At 47.6% G+C, this 21739-nt stretch overlaps 6 protein-coding genes across 6 annotated transcripts; 2 read left to right on the top strand and 4 right to left on the bottom strand.

Moving 5' to 3' along the window:
- Nucleotides 1-277: 277 nt before the first annotated feature.
- On the top strand, nt 278-4057 carry ACHE_20667S (uncharacterized protein; the record flags this gene model as incomplete). Its single annotated transcript, XM_043284995.1, has 1 exon — nt 278-4057. The coding sequence occupies one exon, from the start codon at nt 278-280 to the stop codon at nt 4055-4057; it is 3780 nt and encodes a 1259-aa protein (XP_043133731.1).
- Nucleotides 4058-11323: 7266 nt separating this feature from the next.
- Nucleotides 11324-12578, bottom strand: ACHE_20668A (uncharacterized protein; the record flags this gene model as incomplete). The annotated part of the gene is made up of 2 exons (XM_043284996.1): nt 11324-12102; nt 12161-12578. 2 exons carry the CDS (start codon nt 12576-12578, stop codon nt 11324-11326), a joined length of 1197 nt encoding a protein of 398 aa, XP_043133732.1.
- A 969-nt stretch (nt 12579-13547) lies between these two features.
- Nucleotides 13548-15832, bottom strand: CTA1_2 (peroxisomal catalase A; the record flags this gene model as incomplete). The annotated part of the gene is made up of 9 exons (XM_043284998.1): nt 13548-13687; nt 13745-14224; nt 14295-14796; nt 14851-14982; nt 15035-15127; nt 15182-15431; nt 15497-15635; nt 15695-15745; nt 15802-15832. 9 exons carry the CDS (start codon nt 15830-15832, stop codon nt 13548-13550), a joined length of 1818 nt encoding a protein of 605 aa, XP_043133733.1.
- Nucleotides 15833-17545: 1713 nt separating this feature from the next.
- On the bottom strand, nt 17546-17881 carry ACHE_20670A (uncharacterized protein; the record flags this gene model as incomplete). Its single annotated transcript, XM_043284999.1, has 1 exon — nt 17546-17881. One exon carries the CDS (start codon nt 17879-17881, stop codon nt 17546-17548), a length of 336 nt encoding a protein of 111 aa, XP_043133734.1.
- Nucleotides 17882-18069: 188 nt separating this feature from the next.
- Nucleotides 18070-19663, top strand: ACHE_20671S (Zn(II)2Cys6 transcription factor; the record flags this gene model as incomplete). The annotated part of the gene is made up of 5 exons (XM_043285000.1): nt 18070-18119; nt 18169-19184; nt 19233-19321; nt 19382-19478; nt 19533-19663. The coding sequence occupies 5 exons, from the start codon at nt 18070-18072 to the stop codon at nt 19661-19663; spliced, it is 1383 nt and encodes a 460-aa protein (XP_043133735.1).
- A 75-nt stretch (nt 19664-19738) lies between these two features.
- On the bottom strand, nt 19739-21338 carry ACHE_20672A (cytochrome P450; the record flags this gene model as incomplete). The annotated part of the gene is made up of 2 exons (XM_043285001.1): nt 19739-20340; nt 20399-21338. 2 exons carry the CDS (start codon nt 21336-21338, stop codon nt 19739-19741), a joined length of 1542 nt encoding a protein of 513 aa, XP_043133736.1.
- Between the last annotated feature and the right edge of the window lie 401 nt (nt 21339-21739).

The following is a 21739-nucleotide window of genomic DNA, read 5'->3' on the forward strand; positions in this document are numbered from 1 at the left end:
GGCATCTTGCTCGCGACTGTTCTACCAAAACCCCAACCCCTGAACTGAAGGAACTTGAGCAGAAAGCACCTGAGAATGAACAGAATGATGATGTGGGAAAAGTCTAGCCCAGGAGAGAGTCTCCAACCTGGGGCTAGATGGTGTTGACCTAGGTGAATTGGATCTTAGCCAACTTATTGGAGGGAAAGGATTCAATGTGAATAGTCAGGTAGCTCACAATGGAATCAGTATCCCCCTGACTACCCTAGCCGACACTGGAGCAAATGGTTACCTCTTCATGGACACCCAACGAGCGACAGAACTAGTGAAATTCTTTGGAATCCCCACCCGACGACTCAATACACCGATTGGCACAAAAGGGTATGATGGACGAGCTGGCTCAACCATCACTGATGCTATTGTTTGCCACCTGCTTGTGGGCGGACGACGATTCCTGAACCAGCCCTTCCTGATTGCCGACTTGGGCCAACATGACATGATCATTGGACGGAAATGGTTCGACAGCCATGATGTCTGGTTGAATGTGAAACATAGAAAACTGGTTTGGCCAGAACAACGGAGCTGCTTGGATGACATCCAGAGCAAGCAGTATTTGGAGGCTCCGAAACAGATCCTGCAGCGTCCTAAGCCTGACCCTACCCACCAGGCTGATATGGAGCGACGTGATCGACGAATTGAGAAAGAAGAACAGAAGGAACAGTACCGAGTTCCTCGGAAGGAGGAAGCAGACCGGCGATCAGACATGGCCAAGATGTCACGCGCCCTACAGGGTCAGGAGATTAGCACCATCACTACCAATTCAAAGCCCCAAGGGAGGACAACAGACCGATCAGCAATCCAAATTGATATCGCAGCAATTGGAGCAGCACCATTCCAAAGACACCTGAAGAGAAAGGACACTGAGGTCTTCATTGCCAGCCTGTCTGAAATTGACCGCATCATTGAAGAAAAACGCGAGAAGGAACGCCAGAAGGAAGATCACAATGAGCAGGAATTGGTACAGCAACTACTGCCCAGACAGTACCAGGAATATGCAGATGTTTTCTCCAAGGCCGCTTCTGATGAGCTGCCCCCTCAACGGACGAATGACTACCGGATTGAACTGGAGGAAGGGAAGACTGCAGAATCAGAAGTGGGATATAGCCCCCTGTATAAGCAGACTGCAGAGGAACTGGAGGCTGCACGAGACTACATTGTGGACAACCTCAACAAGGGATTTATTGGACCCAGTGCAGCCCCTTTTGCCTCACCTATCTTGATGGCACGGAAGCCAGGGGGTGGACTACGGTTTTGTGTTGACTATCGAAAGTTGAATGCCATTACCCGAAAAGATCGATACCCCATCCCATTGGTTGATGAGTTGATGGAGAGAACCAGTGGTGCGAAAATCTTTACAAAACTGGATATACGACAAGGATTTCACCGAATTCGACTTGACCCTAAATCTGAAGATTTGACCACCTTTCGTACGCGTTATGGGACCTACAAATACCATGTGGTTCCCTTTGGACTCACCAATGGACCAGCTGCCTTCCAGCGATTCATCAATGACACCTTGATGGACTATTTGGATGATTTTGTTACTGCATTTGTGGATGATCTGCTCATCTATTCAAAGAATGCTATGGAACATGAGCTTCATGTGAAGAAGGTGCTTGAACGGCTACGCGCAGCAGGACTCCAAGCTAGTATCAAGAAGTGCGAGTTCCATGTTACTCGGACAAAGTATCTTGGATTTATTTTAACAACGGATGGCATTGAAGTAGACCCAGAGAAGACTGCTGTGATCTGCAACTGGGCAGTGCCAACCACTGTTCGAGGTGTGCAATCATTCCTTGGGTTCTGTAACTTCTATCGAAGATTCATCAAGAACTACAGCCGCATTGCTAAGCCACTGAACCACCTGACGAGGAAGGATGTGCCATTCACCTGGACTAATGTATGCCAGGAAGCTTTTGAAGAATTGAAAAAATATCTGACTGACGCCCCGATACTGCGACACTACCACCCTGAATTAGAGACGAAGCTGGAGACTGATGCATCAGATGGAGTGGTGGCTGGAGTACTCTCCCAGAAGCATGGAGACCTCTGGCACCCAGTTGCTTATTATTCAAAGAACATGTCTGATGCTGAGCGCAACTATGAGATCCATGACAAGGAAATGTTAGCTATCATCCGCGCACTGCAAGAATGGCGTGCTGAACTTGAAGGACTGCAACTCCGAGAACGCTTCAACATCTATACAGATCATCGAGCACTAGAATACTTTATGACAACAAAGAAGTTGACTGCACGGCAAGCCAGATGGGCTGAGTTCCTCTCCCAATTCTATTTCCTGATTCGATACCGACCTGGACGAGAGAATACCCTTGCAGATGCCCTTAGTCGACCAGTGACAGATATCCAGAAGAAGGATGAGTACCGTCACCAGATCTTGCTGAAGCCAGAGACTGTTGAAGCACCAATTCAGGTGAATGACCTGGAGCCAGCATTACAGGTAGTGGATCAGATACTCAAGGCCAACCGGAACTCTGCTACAGCAGAAGGATATCACAAGAAAGCTCAAGAGGGAAAGGATGACTGGACTCTCCAAGATGGCCTGCTACTGAAAGGAAACCGATTGTTTGTTCCTGATGATGACCCTGAACTCCGCACCCGACTGCTTGATGAAGTGCATGCACAAGTATCAACTGCACACCCAGGGAGAACAAAAACCCAACAGCTCATCAGAGCACGATACTACTGGCCAACCTGGAGACAAGATGCTGAAAGATATGTACGGAATTGCTCAAAATGTCGGAGAGCTGAGAACCCTCGAAATCATGTTCCAGGGCTTCTTCAACCTTTACCCATTGCTGAGCGCCCCTGGCAACATATATCTATGGACTTCCGTTCCTTTCCAGTTGACAAGAATGGATATGACGCTGCACTAGTGATAGTGGATCGATTTAGCAAGAGACCCATCAGCATTCCCTGCAAGAAGACTGCCACCTCTGAAGATGTTGCACGCATGTTCATCAAACATGTTTACCGGCATAGGGGGCCTCCATCAACTATCGTATCAGACCGTGGACCCCAATTTGTGTCAGCATTCTGGGATGAACTCTGCCGAATCCTTGGAGTTCAGCTGAAGCTATCAACAGCCTACCATGCTCAGACAGATGGACAGACAGAAATTGTGAATCAGCATATTGTCAACAGACTGAGACCCTTCATCAACCGCTACCAAGATAACTGGTCTGATTTGCTGCCAATGATCGACTTTGCTGCAGCAACATTACCATCTGAAACGACTGAAGCATCACCATTCCTTGTTGATTGTGGATATGAGCCTCGGACCTCATTTGATTGGATATCGATTGAAGGATCCCCTCCCAGAGATGAGAAGATTAGTCGACAACGAGCTCAAGGCACTGCCAAGAAAATGAAGAATATATGGACTGCAGTGGCGGAACAGATTAAGCATGCACAGGACCAACAGAGAAAACAAGCAGACCGACGACGTCGCCCTGTTGACTTTGACATAGGCGATAAGGTGTGGCTCTCCCTTCGCCATTACCAGACTGACCGACCAAACAAGAAGCTTGATAGCCAGATGGCTGGACCCTTCCCAATACTCGAACGGGTGGGTAACTCCTATCGATTAGAGCTCCCTGACTCAATGAAGATACACCCTGTGTTTTCACCAGACAAGCTCCGACGGGCAGCCAATGATCCCTTGCCCGGGCAGATGACCGAGCCTCCAGAACCGATTGTGGTGGCTGATGAACAGGAATGGGAAGTGGAAGAGGTGCTTGCCTCACGCCTATGTCGGCGTCGGTTGCAGTACCAGGTGAAATGGATAGGATTTGATGAGGACCGAACTTGGTATCCAGCCACCAACTTCAAAGGATCTCCACATCGAATACGTGACTACCATCAGAAGTACCCTGATCGCCCAGGACCACCATGTCGACTGCAGGAATGGCTCAAGGCCTGGGAGGAAGGAGTTGATGAGATTGAGGACCATCCTGATGATAACATGCCCACACAGAGTCTGGGGACAGACTCTGCCTAAGAAGGGGGGTTATGTGACGGCTCACATATGATAGCTCACATGGCGGTTCAACACTACGGCAATGGATGATACATCACAAACACCATCCAGTCATGTCGCCAACAATCCTCTTAAAACCTCTTCATGACCTAGATAGATTTCCTCTTCTTCTTTCTTCTCCAGATTCGATATTCTCGTCGATGGCTACAATAGTTTAGATAGGAATTCAGTTCGTTATTATCTACTATTCCGAGCCCGTGACACTATTACTATCAAATCGGTTGAAATCAGCTCCTTCAATTGGCACAAAATGGGTGCAGCGCTTTATCAACCGTCATAAGGAGATCAAGTCAAAATACAGCCGCAGATATGATTATCAACGTGCTCTTTGTGAAGATCCAAAGATAATAATGGATTGGTTTCAGCTGGTTCAGAATACTATTGCAAAATATGGCATTGTTGAGCAGGATATCTATAACTTTGATGAGACTGGCTTCTCCATGGGAATGGCATCAACTGCAAAGGTATGCCCCCAGTAATCAATATATTGATCATTGAATCTATATTAATTATTATCAGGTCATTACTTCTCAGGTTCAAAGCCGTGCAAAAGCCATACAACCAGGAAATCGTGAATGGGTGACTGTCATTGAGGCCATTGGTTCAACAGGCTATCTTCTTCCTCCATTGATTATCTTCGCTGGCAAGCAACACCAATCTACTTGGTATCAGCATATACCTGATGACTGGGTCATTGGAGTCAGTGAGAATGGATGGACAAATGATAAGCTTGGAGAGCTCTGGCTCAAAGAGGTCTTTGAAAAGCATACCAAAATGCGTACAATCGGCACCCACCGGCTTCTGATTCTTGACGGCCATGGCAGCCATGCGACTGCTGCTTTTGACCATTTTTGCACAGAGAATCATATTATACCTCTTTATCTACCTCCACATTCATCGCATTTTCTTCAGCCGCTTGATGTTGCTTGTTTTGGGCCATTGAAACGTCTCTATGGCCAGCGGGTTCAGACTGCTATGCAGCTAGAGATCAATCATATTGATAAGGTTGATTTTTTGGCCGCTTACCAGCAGACACGCCCACAAGCATTCTCATTATCAAATATATGCAGTGGATTTGCTGCTGCAGGTCTAGTCCCATATAAACCTGAGAATGTACTTGATGAACTCCATATCCAGATGAAGACCTCTACACCACCGGGCAGTTCACATAGCAAAGAGTCGTCTAGTTGGACAGCAGAGACTCCCAAGACTACCAGGCAACTTCAGAAGCAATCTGAGCTTATCAAGCGCCTCTGGAGGCAGCGTACACACAGCCCACCAAGTCCTATCAGTCAGGCAGTTGAGCAAGTGGTCAAGGGTGCTCAAAGGGCAATGCAGAATGTGCTGCTTTTAGAGCATGAGGTTAAGCAGCTACGTGCTGCTAATAAAACCCAAAAGCGCAAACGGAATACTACTAGGACCTTTATAGCTGCTGGTGGTATTCTGACTGGCGCTGAGGGTCAGCAACGCAGTCAGGAAGCTGCTGATTTACTTGCCGGGGTGGTGGATGAAGGTGGTGAGAGACCACGAAAGCGAGCACCACCACGCTGCAGCAACTGCCATCAAATAGGACATATTAGATCTAGCTGCACTACTAGATAAAGCATTATTGTATATAAAAATTGCCTTGTTTTACTTGTTCTGTTGCTAGTTAACTTGCATTTTTAACTGAAGTAGGCGGACGTGCCGCTCGCTCGGTGTCCCCGCTCGCTCGGTGTCCGATTACGTTACTTTCGACCCTGACTAAGCCGCAACTCCAACAGTTATGAGCCCGGGTTGCCTCGAAGAAAGTCGTTAAAAAGCATATAAAACAGCTATAGGAAGTCGCCTACGCATATCGACGCCTCCTGCGACTGCTGTACCGCTACCCCTGAACACATTCGGAATTCGCCTATTGAACTACACAACGCTGCGTGTTGTTCGAACACCTGGATAGCAAACCGCTTCATTGCTACCCGTTCGCTGCGAAGCTCTTAGCTTATAGAGCTTCATCCTGCTCCAAATACGCCTCAGGGAACGCATCAGTCAGAAGGAATACATCAGCATTTGCCTACGCTTCCACAATGTCCGAATACGCCAAGGTCTCAATCGTGTTGGCTAAGCCAGGCGATTGGTGGTTCTGGATAAAGCAGGTGGAAGATATAGCTACTGCCCGAGATATCTGGAAGTATGTGAATCCAGATGGAGACACACATGAGCCTCAGCCTCCTGTTCCACCTAAACCCCAAGACCTGGGAGCTGAAAATCTTCGTCAGCTTCATGATCAAGGCATAATGGAACTCTGGAGAGAATACCAGCGCCAGTACGACTTTGACCTCCGACGCCATGATAAAGGCCGCAAGGACTTCTTAGCCCTTCGCACCGCTATTCTTGAATCTATCCCTAGCAACCACAGATTGGGACTTGATTCAAATCTGTCTATCCGAGAGATCATTAGGACACTACGTTCCAGTTTCCAGCAGTCTGTTCAATCCCGATTCCTGGAGCTAAACCAGAAGTATGAGCTTCTCAGAACACCGAACAAGAATAAGTCAGTTGAAAAGTGGTTTCAAGAATGGAGGGACTTCCTTACTGATGCAAGGAATTGTCCTAATTACTCTGTTAACAAAATGCAAGCCTTGATCCACTTCCATGGCGCCATTCAACCAATCATGCCCATGTTCGCCGCTATTAGGAGTGCTGCAACTATCAACTGCTCCGAGGATCAGATAGATTTACCAAACGAGATCCACCAGTTTGAACAACAATACGCTATCCATAAGGCCCAATCCCTGAAGCAGCACAATGCATTTGGCATCTTCCAGGGTCGCTCTGAAGGAAATGGATCATCAAACAGCAAAGCTCCTAAGCGCACTGATAAACGGACCAACTGCCTATGTGGCGCCAACCACCGCTTTACTGGCTGTCCATATGTGAATCCTGCCTCAAGACCTGCTGGATGGACTCCTGATCCAACTACACAAGCCAAATTCAGTCAACCAAAACATCCATCACTTCAGGCTGCATTGGATCGTGCTCTTCAAGAGACTGGTAATAGTCATCTACCTGCTCCCGCACCTGCTCCGCAAGCAGGACCGCCACAAGGAAGAGTACACACATTGGCCCTCCATACCTCGCTTACTATTCCATCTTCATCTGTTTATGAGCTTCAAGACAGCTGGATCGCAGATACAGGATCTGATGCGCATGTGTGCAACAATCTGAGCCGCTTTCAACATCTAGAGGAAGCTATGGATGGAAGTGTATTACGATTTGGAAACACTATGACGCCAATTTTGGGCTTTGGAACTGTTCTGATCTATGGAACCCTTCCTGAAGGCCAAGTGACACTGAGACTGCAAGATGTCGCCTATGTGCCTGGTCTTCATACCAACTCTGTATCCATGTACAAGGCAAAGCAAGCAGGAATTTACTTGAATGGTAGACTCAATTGCCTTGAGGATGGCCATGGTCGAATGATCTGTCAGCTGCATTCAAAGTACGCCCAGGATGTGATTGAATACAACCCACAAAGCCTTGCCGATGAGGCTCCTATCACTGCAAACACTTTCACAGCCGCCAAAGAAGGAAATTATAAGAAGTCAGAACTTCCTCCACATTCAACCGCAGACGCTGAGCTATGGCATGCACGCTTAGCTCATGCAGGAACTGCTGCAGTTGATCACCTCACTGCTGCTACTGAAGGGGTCTCATTACCCCCATGCCGTCATAAAAATGTCTCTGCAAAGTGTGAAACATGTAACCTTGCAAAATCACAACGCCAAATCTCAAGAAGATTTATTCCACCAGCAAATGCTCCATGGGAGAAAGTCTATTTTGACTTCTTCAGCAACTCTCCGACTGCTTACAATGGAGATCGCTTTTGCCTGCACTTTATATGCAGTGCCACTGGTTGGCATATAGCTGTCACTATGCCAAACAAAGATCAAGTTCGCCTAATCAGAGCCTTCAAGGGATTGGTTCATTGGGCGAAGACGCAGCTTAACACCACAGTCAAGGTTTTCTTCTCCGATAATGATACTTCTTTAGGCCTTGCTTATACCCTCTTTGCACAAGATGAAGGAATTCAGATTCTTCACTCAGCCCGCTATGCTGATTCACAACATGGAAAGCCTGAAAGGGCTGGGGGGGTGATCCTCATGAAGATGAGATCAATGATGATTGCTGCTAGATTGCCTGCAGTGCTTTGGCCGCTTGCAGCTCAGGCTGCCACATATCTAATAAACCGAACACCTGCATGGATCGCCACTGCTGATGGATCACATGTTTGGACAACGCCACATGAACGCATGCTAGGCACAAAGCCAAATATAGCCAATCTCCGAGTCTTTGGATGCCGTGCCTATGTCAGAGATGCACGAGTTCCTCAAAGTAGAAAGATGGCTCCGCGAGCCTGGATTGGCTACCTTGTTGGATTCATAGCTTCCAACATATGGCAGATATGGAGTCCACGCCATCAAGAGGTCTTCAATGAGCGAGATGTCGTCTTCGATGAATCTCTATTTTATGATCCGGATCTACCACAGCCACAAGATATACCGATTAGTTTGCCGCCGCAGGTAGTTGAAACAATTCAGCTACCACCTGCTATCCGAGAAGCCGATGCTGAGTTGGATACTGAACCAACTTTCGATGATTTGTATGAAGGAAATCGCGAGTCACATCCTTCTATTCCACACACTCAAACCAATGAGGATTCTTCTAACCCGAAATTGGATCACCATGGTGCCCATGACATGGAACGAAATGATCTGCTGCCACAGCCGCTTATGACACCAGATCATACACCTATGCCAGAATCTCCACAGAATGCTAGCCAAATGGAGATTCCAGGTGCCTTTGGAGACTCATTGCCAGCTTCACCTAAACCTGCTCACATGGACTCTTTCTTCATCCCATCACCCAGCGATAGGGCTCCGCCTGATCCTGATGATGCAGCACAGCAACTATCCACTGAACTTGAAGGAAGCAGCAACCCACTGGATGCTGCGGGGGGTGAAGTAGATCAGATAGATCAGTCTAGCCGAAGCCAGAACACAGCACAGCGAGCTAATGAGATCTCTGCAGATCTCGATCCCAGATATATTGTCTCTGGGAAGCGCAAAAGGAATCCTGTGGTTCATGATGTCTTTGCTATGTGCCAGGGTTTCTCACTAGGATGGGAGAAAACACCAAAGCCACTGAATTTTGTGGATTCCTTCACAGATTCGATCCCGACACCGACAATTCAACTCCATCGCAAAGATCTGCCTGATGCTCCAAAGAACTATCGAGAAATGATGAAGAATCCGCTCAGTAAATGGTTTATTGATGCAATGGAACTGGAACTGAAGACACTAGAAAGCAAGGGAACCTGGACCAAGGTGCGAAGACCACATGACGCATATGTGATCCCAACCATATGGGTATATGCATATAAGTTTGATGATGAGGGGTTCCTGAAGAAAGTCAAAGCACGATTGTGTGTGCAAGGGAACAAACAAGTGCTTACACATGCCGAGACTAGGGCTGCTACCCTAGCTGCCCGCTGTTTCCGAACCTTGATGGCACTCACTGCCGCATTCGGCCTGGATATGAAGCAGTTTGACGCCATCAACGCCTTTGTTAATAGCCGATTGGATGAGGTGGTTTATGTGGAGATGCCACCTGGTAGATCACAACCTGGCTATGCTTTACGATTACTCCGAGCTCTATATGGACTTCGTCGATCTCCACGATTATGGCAGAATGAATTGACCCAAACTTTACGCCGAATTGGATTGGAACCAGTCAATGAAGAACCATGCTTGTTTACAGGAAATGGAATCATTCTATTGGTCTATGTCGACGATCTACTGTTTGTCTACCATCCAGACAAGACACAGGAAGCAGAACGAATTGCCTCTGCTTTGCAAGCACAGTATGAGCTCCGCTATGAAGGAGAAGGTGATGTCTTCTTAGGCGTTAGGATTATCCGCGACCGGGTCAATCAGGTGGTTCATCTGAATAGCACCGACTATATAAAGAAAATCGTCAGTCGCTTTCATATGGAGGATAAACATGCCTCAACGCCTGCCATCAAAGCGCTCACAACCTATGATGGCACTGCTTCTCTGAAAGATATACACCATTACCAACAAAAGATTGGATCAATCAACTATGCTGCAATCGCTACTCGCCCTGATGTTGCAAAGATAGCATCGCACCTGGCTACATTCATGACAAACCCTGGATCGGAGCATTTTGAGGCCGCTAACCGAGTCCTAGCCTATCTCAATTATACACAGAAAGTGGGAATTAAGTATTCAGCTACTGCGAATAGAGATGCCATCAAGCCATCTGAATGCTTTGTTACCTCAAGCGACGCTGCTTTCGGTGATCATTCAGACCGCCATAGTTCTGAAGGCTATCTAGCCACCCTATATGGGGGCCCGATTGATTGGAGAGCATCCAAGCAAAAGACAATTACTACATCATCTACCGAAGCTGAACTCCTTGCTATTTCAGAAGCCGGCAAGACCTTGCAATGGTGGAAGCGCTTATTCAATGCCATTGGATTTGATCCTGAACATCAGCTATCTATCAAATGCGACAACATGCAAACCATTCGAATCCTTTGCAAGGATGATCCAGCCATTCAGACGAAGCTTCGCCATGTTGATATTCATCAACACTGGCTTCGTCAAGAAACACAGTCCAAACGCGTCCTCATTGATTGGATTCCGACCTCTCATATGCCTGCCGATGGCCTGACAAAGCTTCTGACCGGCCAGCGATTCCACAACTTCATTCGACTACTTGGGCTTACTGAGTTCATCTAAAACAGACTGGCTAAGATGCCAGTCTGGGGGGGTGTGTCGGAATATCGAGGTTCCTTACCGAACAATACCAACTGATGCCTGATTGATGCCTCACTGATATCATATGGCGCAAGCAGCTTATTCATTCCTTTGCCCTTATTGCTATTAAAACCGCACATTCGCTTAGGATACTCTGTTAGGTAGCTACGGTCTTATATAGGATCCTAGATAGCTTCATTTGCACAAATCAGAGACCTCAACCATATACGCTCGATACGTACTTTCGACCCTGACTAAGCCGCAACTCCAACAGGATATCAACTTGATCCCTGTTGCTTCCTGCATATTCATCGTCAACCACCATCCAATAATTCTTTCTTAACTCCCCGCGTCATCACGTGAGTCTGACACGACGAGGTCTGTAACAGGTACCCAAAGAATCTCGAAATCATCCAAATTCATATTTGGTACATACCTGGAAGAGTGCGCTGAGTATGGATTCAACTGCTCCTGGATGGCCATTTGATAATGCAAATATGTAGTCCTGAGCACCTTCATCATAAGTGAACTTTTCTTGATGTTCATTTGGAATTGATCGTGCAACAGCATCCTTGAACTCTTCTTTGTCATAAAATAAACCAATAGGTGGTGAGTCTTGCTGGCTTTGCGGCGTCAATGAGATGCATTGTTGGTTAGAAAGCCTGACTGGAGTAAAGAATGTTTGATCTGGGCCTGCTTCTGGACTGCCGTAAGAGCAGAAAAGACATAGTCGAAAATTATAACCAAGAAAAGATGACTGTCTTTTTTTGAGGATTGTGTTCCAGAGCACATCATCATGGTAGGTCCCTTGTGCCTCATCCACAAGGATCACAGTGTTTGATGTCAAAATCCAAGAGAGGTCCTGTTTCCATTGTGATGAAGTCACATTGAAAGTAGTGGTGGGGTCATCTTTTAGTACTTTATTCCTTTTCTTGACAAGCTCAATAAGACTGCCCCAAGGATCCTCAGAATCAAGATCTTCCCATTTCTTGATCAAGAAAGCCTTTCTTCCCGCTTTGTAATAGTGATCCCTCAGAAGTTCAGAGAGATATGTTTTCCCACTGGCTGGAGTTCCACGCACATGGACTACATTCACTTCATCCAAAATGGCCGCGAGTCTTGACACCGTACGCTCTCGAGGACATACATGTGGATCCTTTGTGATGGGTTGTGTCCGAGGTACATTCGCTGCATGTGATTGTTAACTATAAGCATGAAAAGATCATTAAGAATGAGATATTCTCACCACTTTGTGATTCAGAGCGCTTCCGTTTCCGTGTAGTGGTATCTCCGCTCACAACAACAACAATATCCACATCTGGATCCTTGCTTTCGGGGAAGAGTGGGTTGGACGTGATCATTCGGCGTGGATGTAGGAATTCACCATCATCGATATTGAACTGCTCTTCATGATTGAGTTGTACCACAGGGTTGTAGAGGGTGAAACCACCATAGTCAGCTGTATTTTTCTTGACATGTGCTGGTGCATGGTCCCAAATCTTCTTCTTGAGTGTCTCAATATCGTCCTGGTCTGGAAAACACACAACAGAGAATGGCTCTCTGAGATTGCTGGGGACAGCGCACCATAATTTGCGAGTACATGGTCGAGACATTGTCAAAGACTGGATTGGGTTAAGCACCCAGCTGGTGATGGCAGCGGCCATTGTAAGACAAGGACTAGAAGTGCACCTGCCTGACGAGAACAAGGATTGCACCTGCCTAATAAGGGCGAGAAATGCACCTGCCTGACAGACAATACTGTAAGAAGAGGCTTGCTGATGCCTTGTTACACATACAGGCAAGCGAGACGTGTTAGTTTTCTACTCAGGACTATTTCAAGTCAATCGGGAAAGGACTTGGCAGGGAATAGGATGTAGTGAGATGAGACATGATCATCATGATCATTAGAGATGGTAAGAAGACCTACGGAATATACTACCGCCGCCGCCGCCGTTGCCGCCAAGGAATGTGAGCATGTGTGTTGATTGGTTGATTAATTGATTATGTCATACATCATTCCCAGCGGCGGGACATGATACCTAAGTTATTGTACAGAGTACATGGCCCGGCTCCATTCAGAGTCCTGAGAATCTGGGCTTTCCCGGGCACTCTTTAACTGCTATTTACCCAAAGGCCTAAGTAATTTGTCTGACCTATTTCCTCACTGTGTTCGGCTCCAAATTGCCCAAGGAGCCCGGACTGTATACATCGGTGGATATACATATTAGCTAGTTAGAAGGTGGGTATGCATTCACGACGAGGTGTGCATTCTCTCATACGGTGACCTGGCTGGGCTATGATAATCAACCCGTTTTTTCCTTTTGAGCACCCCCAGTGCGAGGACTTCCTTATTGCATCGCACCCCTATCACCCCACACCAGCCCCATTTCTTGGTTCCAGAAAAATATTGAGGTTACGGTTCTTTTAACTATTGACCGTGCGGATTAGGTGGCTTAAGTACGGCTGAGCGGACGGGAAGCCCTGTTTTCCACACTCTATGGTCGTATGTGCTCAGCCTCTACCTAGAGCGAAATTTATAATAAATATATAATAAGTTCTATTGAAGCAGGGATCAATTGAAACAGGCCCTAGATACAACCACGTTGGGAGTAGCTCTGGTCATGGCCCCATTCTCAATTCCGCAATTCCAATTCCTTCTCGGCCTGACTCTCCTTGATAATTCCTTTGGTCTCGTTCTCAATCAACACACCCAAGTTCTTTGAGGTCGGTTTGCCATCTTGCCAGTTTTCGGTGTCCATTGTCTTAAAAGTTTCTTTAAAAGCAATCAGTAAAACGCTCTCTCTCGTCTTCAAACCAGAAAATCACTTACCATATGTCTGACGACGATTGTCCTCCGTGCAGGCAGAAAGACGCTTCGCAACATTATGCACAAACGCCCACTGCTTGTACGCGATTCCATGCTCCGTCGCCTTCTGCCTATACACCGGGTCTTGGTCCTCAGCCGGCGGGGCACCGTTCAGCTCGATGCTGTAGAATTCCCACGGCTGCTTGAGTTGTCCCGCGGGAGAATCCCACTCGTTCACGTCCCTCACCACCTCAATGGGCTTGTTGGCAAACCAGCGCTTGGTGCCGACGTAGCTCTTGTTGGTGTTGGTGCCGGGGAGGGCCTGGGTTTTGTTGAACTCCGCAATGTAGGTGGGGTGGTCTTCGTAGTTGAAAAGGGCGTTCGGTCCGTCGCGTCTGGTCGGGTCCCAGACTCGCTTAGGGCGATTCACGGGGATTTGGTCGCAGTTAATACCAAGTCGGTAGTGGTTGGCCTCGGGGTACGTGAACAGGCGAGCTTGGAGAACTAATTTCCGGTATTTATTAGCATCAGGTCCTGGATATATGTGCTGAGGTGTCGGAGATTGGTAACATACTTGGGTCAGGGGAGATATCCCATCCCGGTACAACATTTGCGATAGAAAAGGCGGCCTGCTCGGTTTCGGTGAACTGGTTTCGAGGGTTGCGGTTGAGGATGAGCTTGCCGAACTCAATTGTTCTACCCAGGTCCTTTGGAAGGGTTTTGCTGGCGTCGAAAATGTTAAGGGAAGCATTTTCGACTTCTTCCGGCTTTATGATTTGGGCGTACGCCGTCCAGCGCGGATAAGGCAGCTTCTCGATTTGCTGCTTCAGTTTTGTTTTCTCTTGCTCCAGTTCCGCTTTTTGCGCTGAGGATGCGCTGCTCAGTTTGTCATCCACTCTTTTCAATCCTTGCTGAAGAGCGGCTTCTTTTTTGTTGGTTTCGGCTATCAAATTGAACAGGCTGCGGTTGTGGAAGTCGGGGTCTTCTCCGGCTTTCTTGGTGGCCTCGGCCAGAGTAAATGGAGTAGACGGTGCCTCGGGCAACATTGTAATTCGCACATAGGAGTAATTGTCGTCCTGTGATTGTTAGTCGGCATAGCTTCAGACGTGGATGACAAATGGGGGGAATACATCTTTGACAAACGTGTACGTGTTGATACCTGTAATAACCATATCTGAATATTGCCTAGGCGTTCCATAATCACTGTGGGTTCTCATGAATTGATTGTACGCCTCCAAGTTATTGTTGATGAAATGGAAGTACTAAGCAAAAGTCAGTAAACATGATTATCTTGCCGGAAAGATGAGCACACACCATGTTGGAGTCTGACAGTCCGCTAGCAGGACACTTCTTGGTTACATGGTTGCTCGAAATAATTTTTCCAGTGTCCCAGATCGAAAAGATTTCCTGTTTGTTACTGTTAATCTTTTTTTTTTATGGGAAACCCTAAATGTAACGTACCGGCCAAAAGAAGACCCAGTCTAGATTGCCTTCGTTAGTGTATAACTTGAAAGCAAACCCTCTGGTATCCCGAACAGTGTCCGCCGAGCCTCGAAATCCAGAAGTAGTGGAAAGACGCAGGAAAAACGGTGTTTTGTTGTCCTCTGGGTTGGCCTTCTTCTGGAGGAAGTCGGCGCAAGTGTAATTTTTGATTTCATCACTGGTCACTTCGAAAGTCCCATAGGCACCGGTTCCTTTGGCATGACCAAGTCTAAGACCATTATTAATTATTACTATTGCCTTTGTTGATACCCAGAAAAGTAAGGTATCACGTACCTCTCGGGAATACGCTCATGGGCAAAATGGGAGAGTTGATCAAGGAGGAATACCTCCTGCAGGAGCTGGGATATCTTGACGGATTTTCCATTATACTGCCGGACCTTCTCGGAATTGAACGGGTTATCGATAGGGCATCCTAGCGAGTATTAGTACGAGGATTTCTGTCTTGCTTTGTTTGTTTTTGCTTCAACATACCGTTTGGCAGCGTGAATGCCGAATTGTGGTAGTCAGACGTCGGCTGAGCGTCTAGAATTGCTTAGCCTTGAAGAATTTCTAGGTTCAGCTTTTTTGAAGTGTCCTACCTGGATGCGCGTCAGGCTTGACTGTTGCCATTGTTGAAGTCGATTCTTTGTACAGTAGATTTAAGTTGTGGACTGGTCAGGAAGCTGGTAGTTGGGAAGTGCTATGTGCTCTTCAAATCCAGTCTGTGCCGGGGTTTATATAGGGTACCATGGACCATCCAGGGCACCTTGGTTGCGTACAATCCATGTATGTCAGGGTCATCTGAACATGAAACCACAAATCACGAATATATCATTGGCTACAAATATTAAGCCAATGTGAGACATCTTAGAGCAATCCAATGCAATACAACTGTGTGCCAGTTCGTCCAGAAATGTGCCTTCCGCAAGCAGAAGGCAAGGGATGAATCTCTGGAACAAGTGAGCAATTCGCAGCAGACGCCCTCACAGAACATGAGCGAATTAAGTCTACGACATTAAACAACAGCAAAGACTTGCTTTGCTTCTCACCGCAGGCGACAACTGCAGTGTGAGAGGGCTACAATTCGTCAATTATGGCAGAGGAGAGAATACAATCGACTTTAAATTGATAGTAGCTAGCATAATCCACATCTCCGGGCCCTGCACGGCCCGATCCGCATGGAGAATTTAATTGGATATCAACAATTTCGATCTTTGGATGGTGTAGGAACATTGCAATATTTCTACGTATGGATAGCGTGGCCAGAACCATCAGACCGCCATTATGGCAACAGTAGCTTCACGTTCGTCATTGCAACAGCTGTTCTGCAAATCCACCTGGCAATTTTACTGCAATCGTTTCACTCTGCAGCTGCATGCAGGAGTGGTAGTCAATACTCGTGCTGTGACGATTATAACCAAGGAACTTAGTCGCGCACGTGGGCTACTTGCTGGGGTGTTGTGCACATCCACGAATAGAGAAGCTTCTTCAGTATAGAGTTGTATTCGGAGCAGATTCTTCATCCACACCGCTATGGGTCGAATGCCAGGACGAAAATATGCAGCATTTACCACCGCACTTCAGCCAGCCATGTTCTTGGCAACATGTGTCAGTATGCTAGTACCTCCTTTTCATGGCTGCTTTCGTTCTTCCCTGCACTCTTATACCAACAGCATCAAAAATGACGGCATCACCTCAATCGCCTGCATTAGAACTCAATGGGCCATTATCCTTAATGAAGCTGCAGTGAAATCGCCTTCTTTTTTTGGTCAGCCGCAGACGGACACCGTCTCCTTGTACATGCTCTTCTCTAATAAAACACAGTACTATAAACTATCCGTATCATAAGATATTCCACCAGATAATGGTCCAGAATCTCCGTAAGAAGCTCAAGCCAATCAGGCTTAAACCTACAAAGGATACTCGCACTGCAAAACTCTCGGAGCTCAGGATACCAGCCGAAATCTCCCAGTCGACTGTGGTAATCTTCAAGTCCAGACTCGATGCCCGTCTTCGCGACATTCAACACGCTCAACAATGATATTCCTTAGTTGGAGATCCCCATCCGTGAAAACGGTACGGTGGCCGTGTAATGTGTGCTCGATCATTCCTTGCGTTAGGCGGATATATGGTGCTTTCTCCGAACGAGCTAGTCGTTTCAGTATTTCGCTGTTCATTTCTTGTTGATTTGCGAAGGGTTCGGAGATCGATTGGTCGATATCCTCAACCCAGAATACGCCGTGATTGCATGGCTGGCGAATCACAGACCCTAGATAATCTGGTGGTGTTATCTTCCGGGGTTCATTAATTGCATCTCAATTGCATCTCGAAGTAGCTTGCACATTATTTCCTTCTCAATGGAAGTGAGCGAAGGTTGAGCGAAGGTAACAGCTTCTTCATATTATCGCCAGGAATGCATTCCATGATGATAAAAGTCTGGCTGGTTTGCTCGTCGACAAAGGCTGCGTGCACCTTTGGTACAGGGACGTTGCTGTTCGTTGTTAGAAACTTGATACTCTCTGTTTCAAAAAGTAGAACACTGTGGCCATATTTGACAATAAAGTGCTTCTTAACCCGGACCGTTTTGTCGTATTTCCCAGTCAAGCTAAGCTCCTCGGTTGCTGCTTCAATTTCGGCGATTGTTCGCAAGGTAATAATATCGGGAGTCGTCTTATTCATTTTCATAGCTGATACTAGCTGTAGCCCAGGTGTGGAGATGGGAGAGATGTGTCGTACCGTACCCCCCTATTTATATTCGGGGTTTCATTCTTCCCCGCCTCCACGGTTGACAACTTCCATCCTGATCAATTATCTGGAGTGCGGTTCATAAGCAATACTGTATACAATTTCTTAGGCACATATTGAAGATGAAACGAACTAACCGAACAAAGGGGGTGAAGCGGCGCAGGACAGGATGGTAAGCAACCCACCCGCTAGATATACTATCAAGTGCTGAACTGTGGCAGTACCCGCTGCAGAGCCAGCCATCATAAATGCGATGAAAGACAGCCTCGCTGCGGTCGATGCCAGAGATTAAATCTGGAATGTGAACTATCCGATTTCATTGTCCCGTCCAACTGGTGCTCGTCGGTCCAGGGAACGGCTGCCGTGGACGAAGAAGAGCGTCCTAGCCCAGCTTCGACTTGGGAAGTGTTCAATAATTCCATCACCCCGCTAACCCAAGCCACGTCACCCAAGCAGCCCAGAGCAGCATCTCCCCCGTCTCTCGATGGCGACAAAGTCGCATTAATCCAAGAGTTCCAGAACGGCGTAGGGAAATGGGTCGACCTCTTTGATGACGAACTGCATTTCCAACGAACAGTTGTAAAGCGCGCACTTGAGTCCCCGTTGCTCATGAATGCGATATGTGCCCTCACAGCAAGACAGGTCAGCATGGTCGACCGAGCAGATCTATGGAAGTCGGCTACCGTGCACTACTATGCTGAAAGTCTCCATCATCTGATTACTACGTTGGGTCTTCCTACGTGCTGCCCCGAGGACACTTTACCAGCGACGATTTTGTTGAGCAGCTACGAGCTCCTCGTCCTCCCTGGGCTGGATCACCGGCGGCATGTGTCGGGCGCGCTCACGCTGATCAAGACTTATGAGTGTAAGGCTAGCTCGCAGGGCCTCGTGGGGGCGGCGTTTTGGGTATATGCTCGGCAGGATCTAGCAATGGCTTTGCTGCATGAATGCCCCACCATGCTTCCGCCCGAGGAATGGGGCATTTCCTGGAGCGAGCGAGAAACAAGGGAAGACCGGCTGGGAAACAAATTGGTCTGGCTCTTGGCCAAGATTGTTGCGCACACGTTTGGAGCAACAGACAGGCTATCTATAGAATCGCTTCGTGACACTCGAACCAGCTTGATTAGGGAGCTGGATGCTTGGTTTAAGAGCTTGCCCGTGTCGTTCAGCGGTGTAACATATGGGCCGCCTTCTCCAGAGGGATTCATTAAACACTGGTTCGCCATACCATCAACAGGTAAAAGTTTTCTTAAGGATACACTACGTTGTCACTAAGGAACTCCAGCGGCTGCGATGTGTATGTACCATCTAGCATATCTCCTGCTGCTAGCAGAGGGATGCAACATTTCTTTGTCGGCTCAAAACAGTCTACAGGTAAGAATTGTTATTGACGTGCGCGAAATTGACTATTGCATTGTCTGACTTGAAACTTAGTTCGACATCGACAATCATGCACGATCTATCGCAAGTATAGCCCTCTCGCCCATTTCCGACGGCGCTCTAGTGCAAGCAGTACAACCGCTTTTCTACGGTGAGTATTCTCACCTCATGATCTCAATTACTACCAGCGCTCATAGTTTGTCAGCCGCAAAACATATCAGCTCCGTTGGCGGAAAGGTCAAAATATGGACGCTTTTGGACCGGATTGAGAGTCAGCTTGGTTTCCATACCAGCGATCGAATCAGGCAATTGCAGCAGCAGGTTATGGTGTGCTGAGTGCGGATTAACTTTGACTACGCATGAATGGATCTACCTAAAAGTACGGCGACAGCATAAAGTATATCAGTTCTCCTAACATACTGAGACATCTCTTCTCCAGATCTTCAATGGCATCTTGGCCGGCCATAAGAGAAACGCCTCCTCCCACTCCAACTCCCAATCATCAGACGGCAATGCAAAGTCATACCGGTGAACAAGCGTCGCAACCACAATCTGCTGCTCCATCATCGATAAATTGCGTCCAATACAGCCACGAGCGCCGGTGCTAAACGGGATGAACGCATCCCGCATTTGCTTAGCCTTTTCCCCGCCCTCAAGCCATCTCTCTGGTCGATACTCATCTGGTTCTGGGAATACCGTCGTGTCACGCTGGACAACGTATGTCGGGACGGAAACGGCAACATCACCGGGGATGGTCTCTCCTGCAATCTGCATGCCACCAGAAGGCGTTCTGCGTTCGACGCCTCTTGAAACGGGCGGAGAGAGGCGCAGCGATTCATTAATACATGCCTTGAGATAGGGCAGGCTCTTCACTCCTGCGTAGGGTGGGATTGTCCCTTCCGATATTGCACTGGCCACCTCCTTCTTAAGTTTTGTCAGGCAGCACGGGTTCTTGATAAGATAGTACAAGATGTGTGTCAAAGCAATTGCAGTGGTGTCAGAGCCGGCATCCACTACAGGAACCAATGAGTATTAGCGTGTGTATATCATAAGTTTTGAAAGCTAACTCACAGAGTATACCAGTTTCAGCTTCGATTTCTCCCCTTTCCAGACAGCGCGCCTTACCCGATTTGTCGGTCATCAAACAGTCGAAGAAATCATCCAGTTGGTCGCCACATTGCTGTCTCCGTAAACGTCTATCAACCAAGGTACAGACAATCCTGCCAAAATTCTGGCCTCTCTCCCATTGCGAGCGCAGATATGGCGAAAGCCAGATCGAAGCAGTCTTCAAGAAACGAAACCAGTCCGTTGCGCCCACAAATGTAGAGACAAACCTGCCTCCACAGTGCAAGCTATCAATGTACTTGGCCCCATCAACCCCCTCAATCGCAACCATATCTCTCCCCGAATCAAGCATACCAAGCTTCTCACTCAACGCCAAGTCAACAATAGTATCGACAGTAAAAAGATTAGCCCACAATCTAAAGTCAACAGTAACATCCTCCATCTCAACCAACCCACCCTGCCCCAAACAACACGTACATCGTCGATCCAACTGCATAACCAACCTTCCAACCTTCTCCCCAATCTTCCCCTCCCACCCCTCAAGATTCCTCGCCGCAAAAGCATGCGCCAACATCCTCCGCTTGCGCGCATGCTCCCTCGGATCCACGACATTCAGAACATTCGCATGACTGCCCATAGTCAAGTGATACACATCATCCTTGCGGCAGGGTGTTCCATGGCCGTAGATATCTTTTATGGCTTGCACGGAGGCAAAGGAGAGGTTCTTTGGGCCGAGGCGGATGATGGGGTGTTTTTTGTGCTTGAGGTAGAGATGTCTGGTTCGGAAGGGGTGGGAGCGGTAATACAGGTAGGAGAGGCTGGTTAGGCCGGAGAGGGGGGTTAAGGAGGGGTATTTTCGGAGGTGGTTGGTAGAGTGGAGGTAAGAGAGGAGTCGTTTTATGCAGAGACAGGCTAATAGTGTGGTGAAGAGTAATGCGAAAGCCATGGTTTTCAACAGCGAAGAACTGAGTTCTTGTTGAAAAGAGGACTCTGGGTTGCCCATGTCTCCCCGAGGGATTTTATATTGCTAACTTGTCCATAGTGTTAACATTACGAGAAATACTCTCGTTCAGATTACCCTCTATACTCATGCCAGACGTCTAGCTTACCATGCAGTACGTACCTGAAAAGGCATCCGAAGAGCGGGCAATCTACACCGAATCGGGTAAGCGAAGAGCGCCGTTCTTTCCTATTTTGGAATGCTAAGAGCGCGAGCCCTTATCCTCCACATAATACTGATTGCTATCCATCTGTCTCTAAATGATGGGGACATAATAATTCATACAGCTGTAAGTATTATGAGCCTGGGATGGCGGACCAACAGCTTGGCCATACCCGAAGACGGCA

The sequence above is a fragment of the Aspergillus chevalieri genome, chromosome 2 (genome assembly GCF_016861735.1).
Source record: "Aspergillus chevalieri M1 DNA, chromosome 2, nearly complete sequence".
Lineage (NCBI taxonomy): Eukaryota > Fungi > Ascomycota > Eurotiomycetes > Eurotiales > Aspergillaceae > Aspergillus > Aspergillus chevalieri.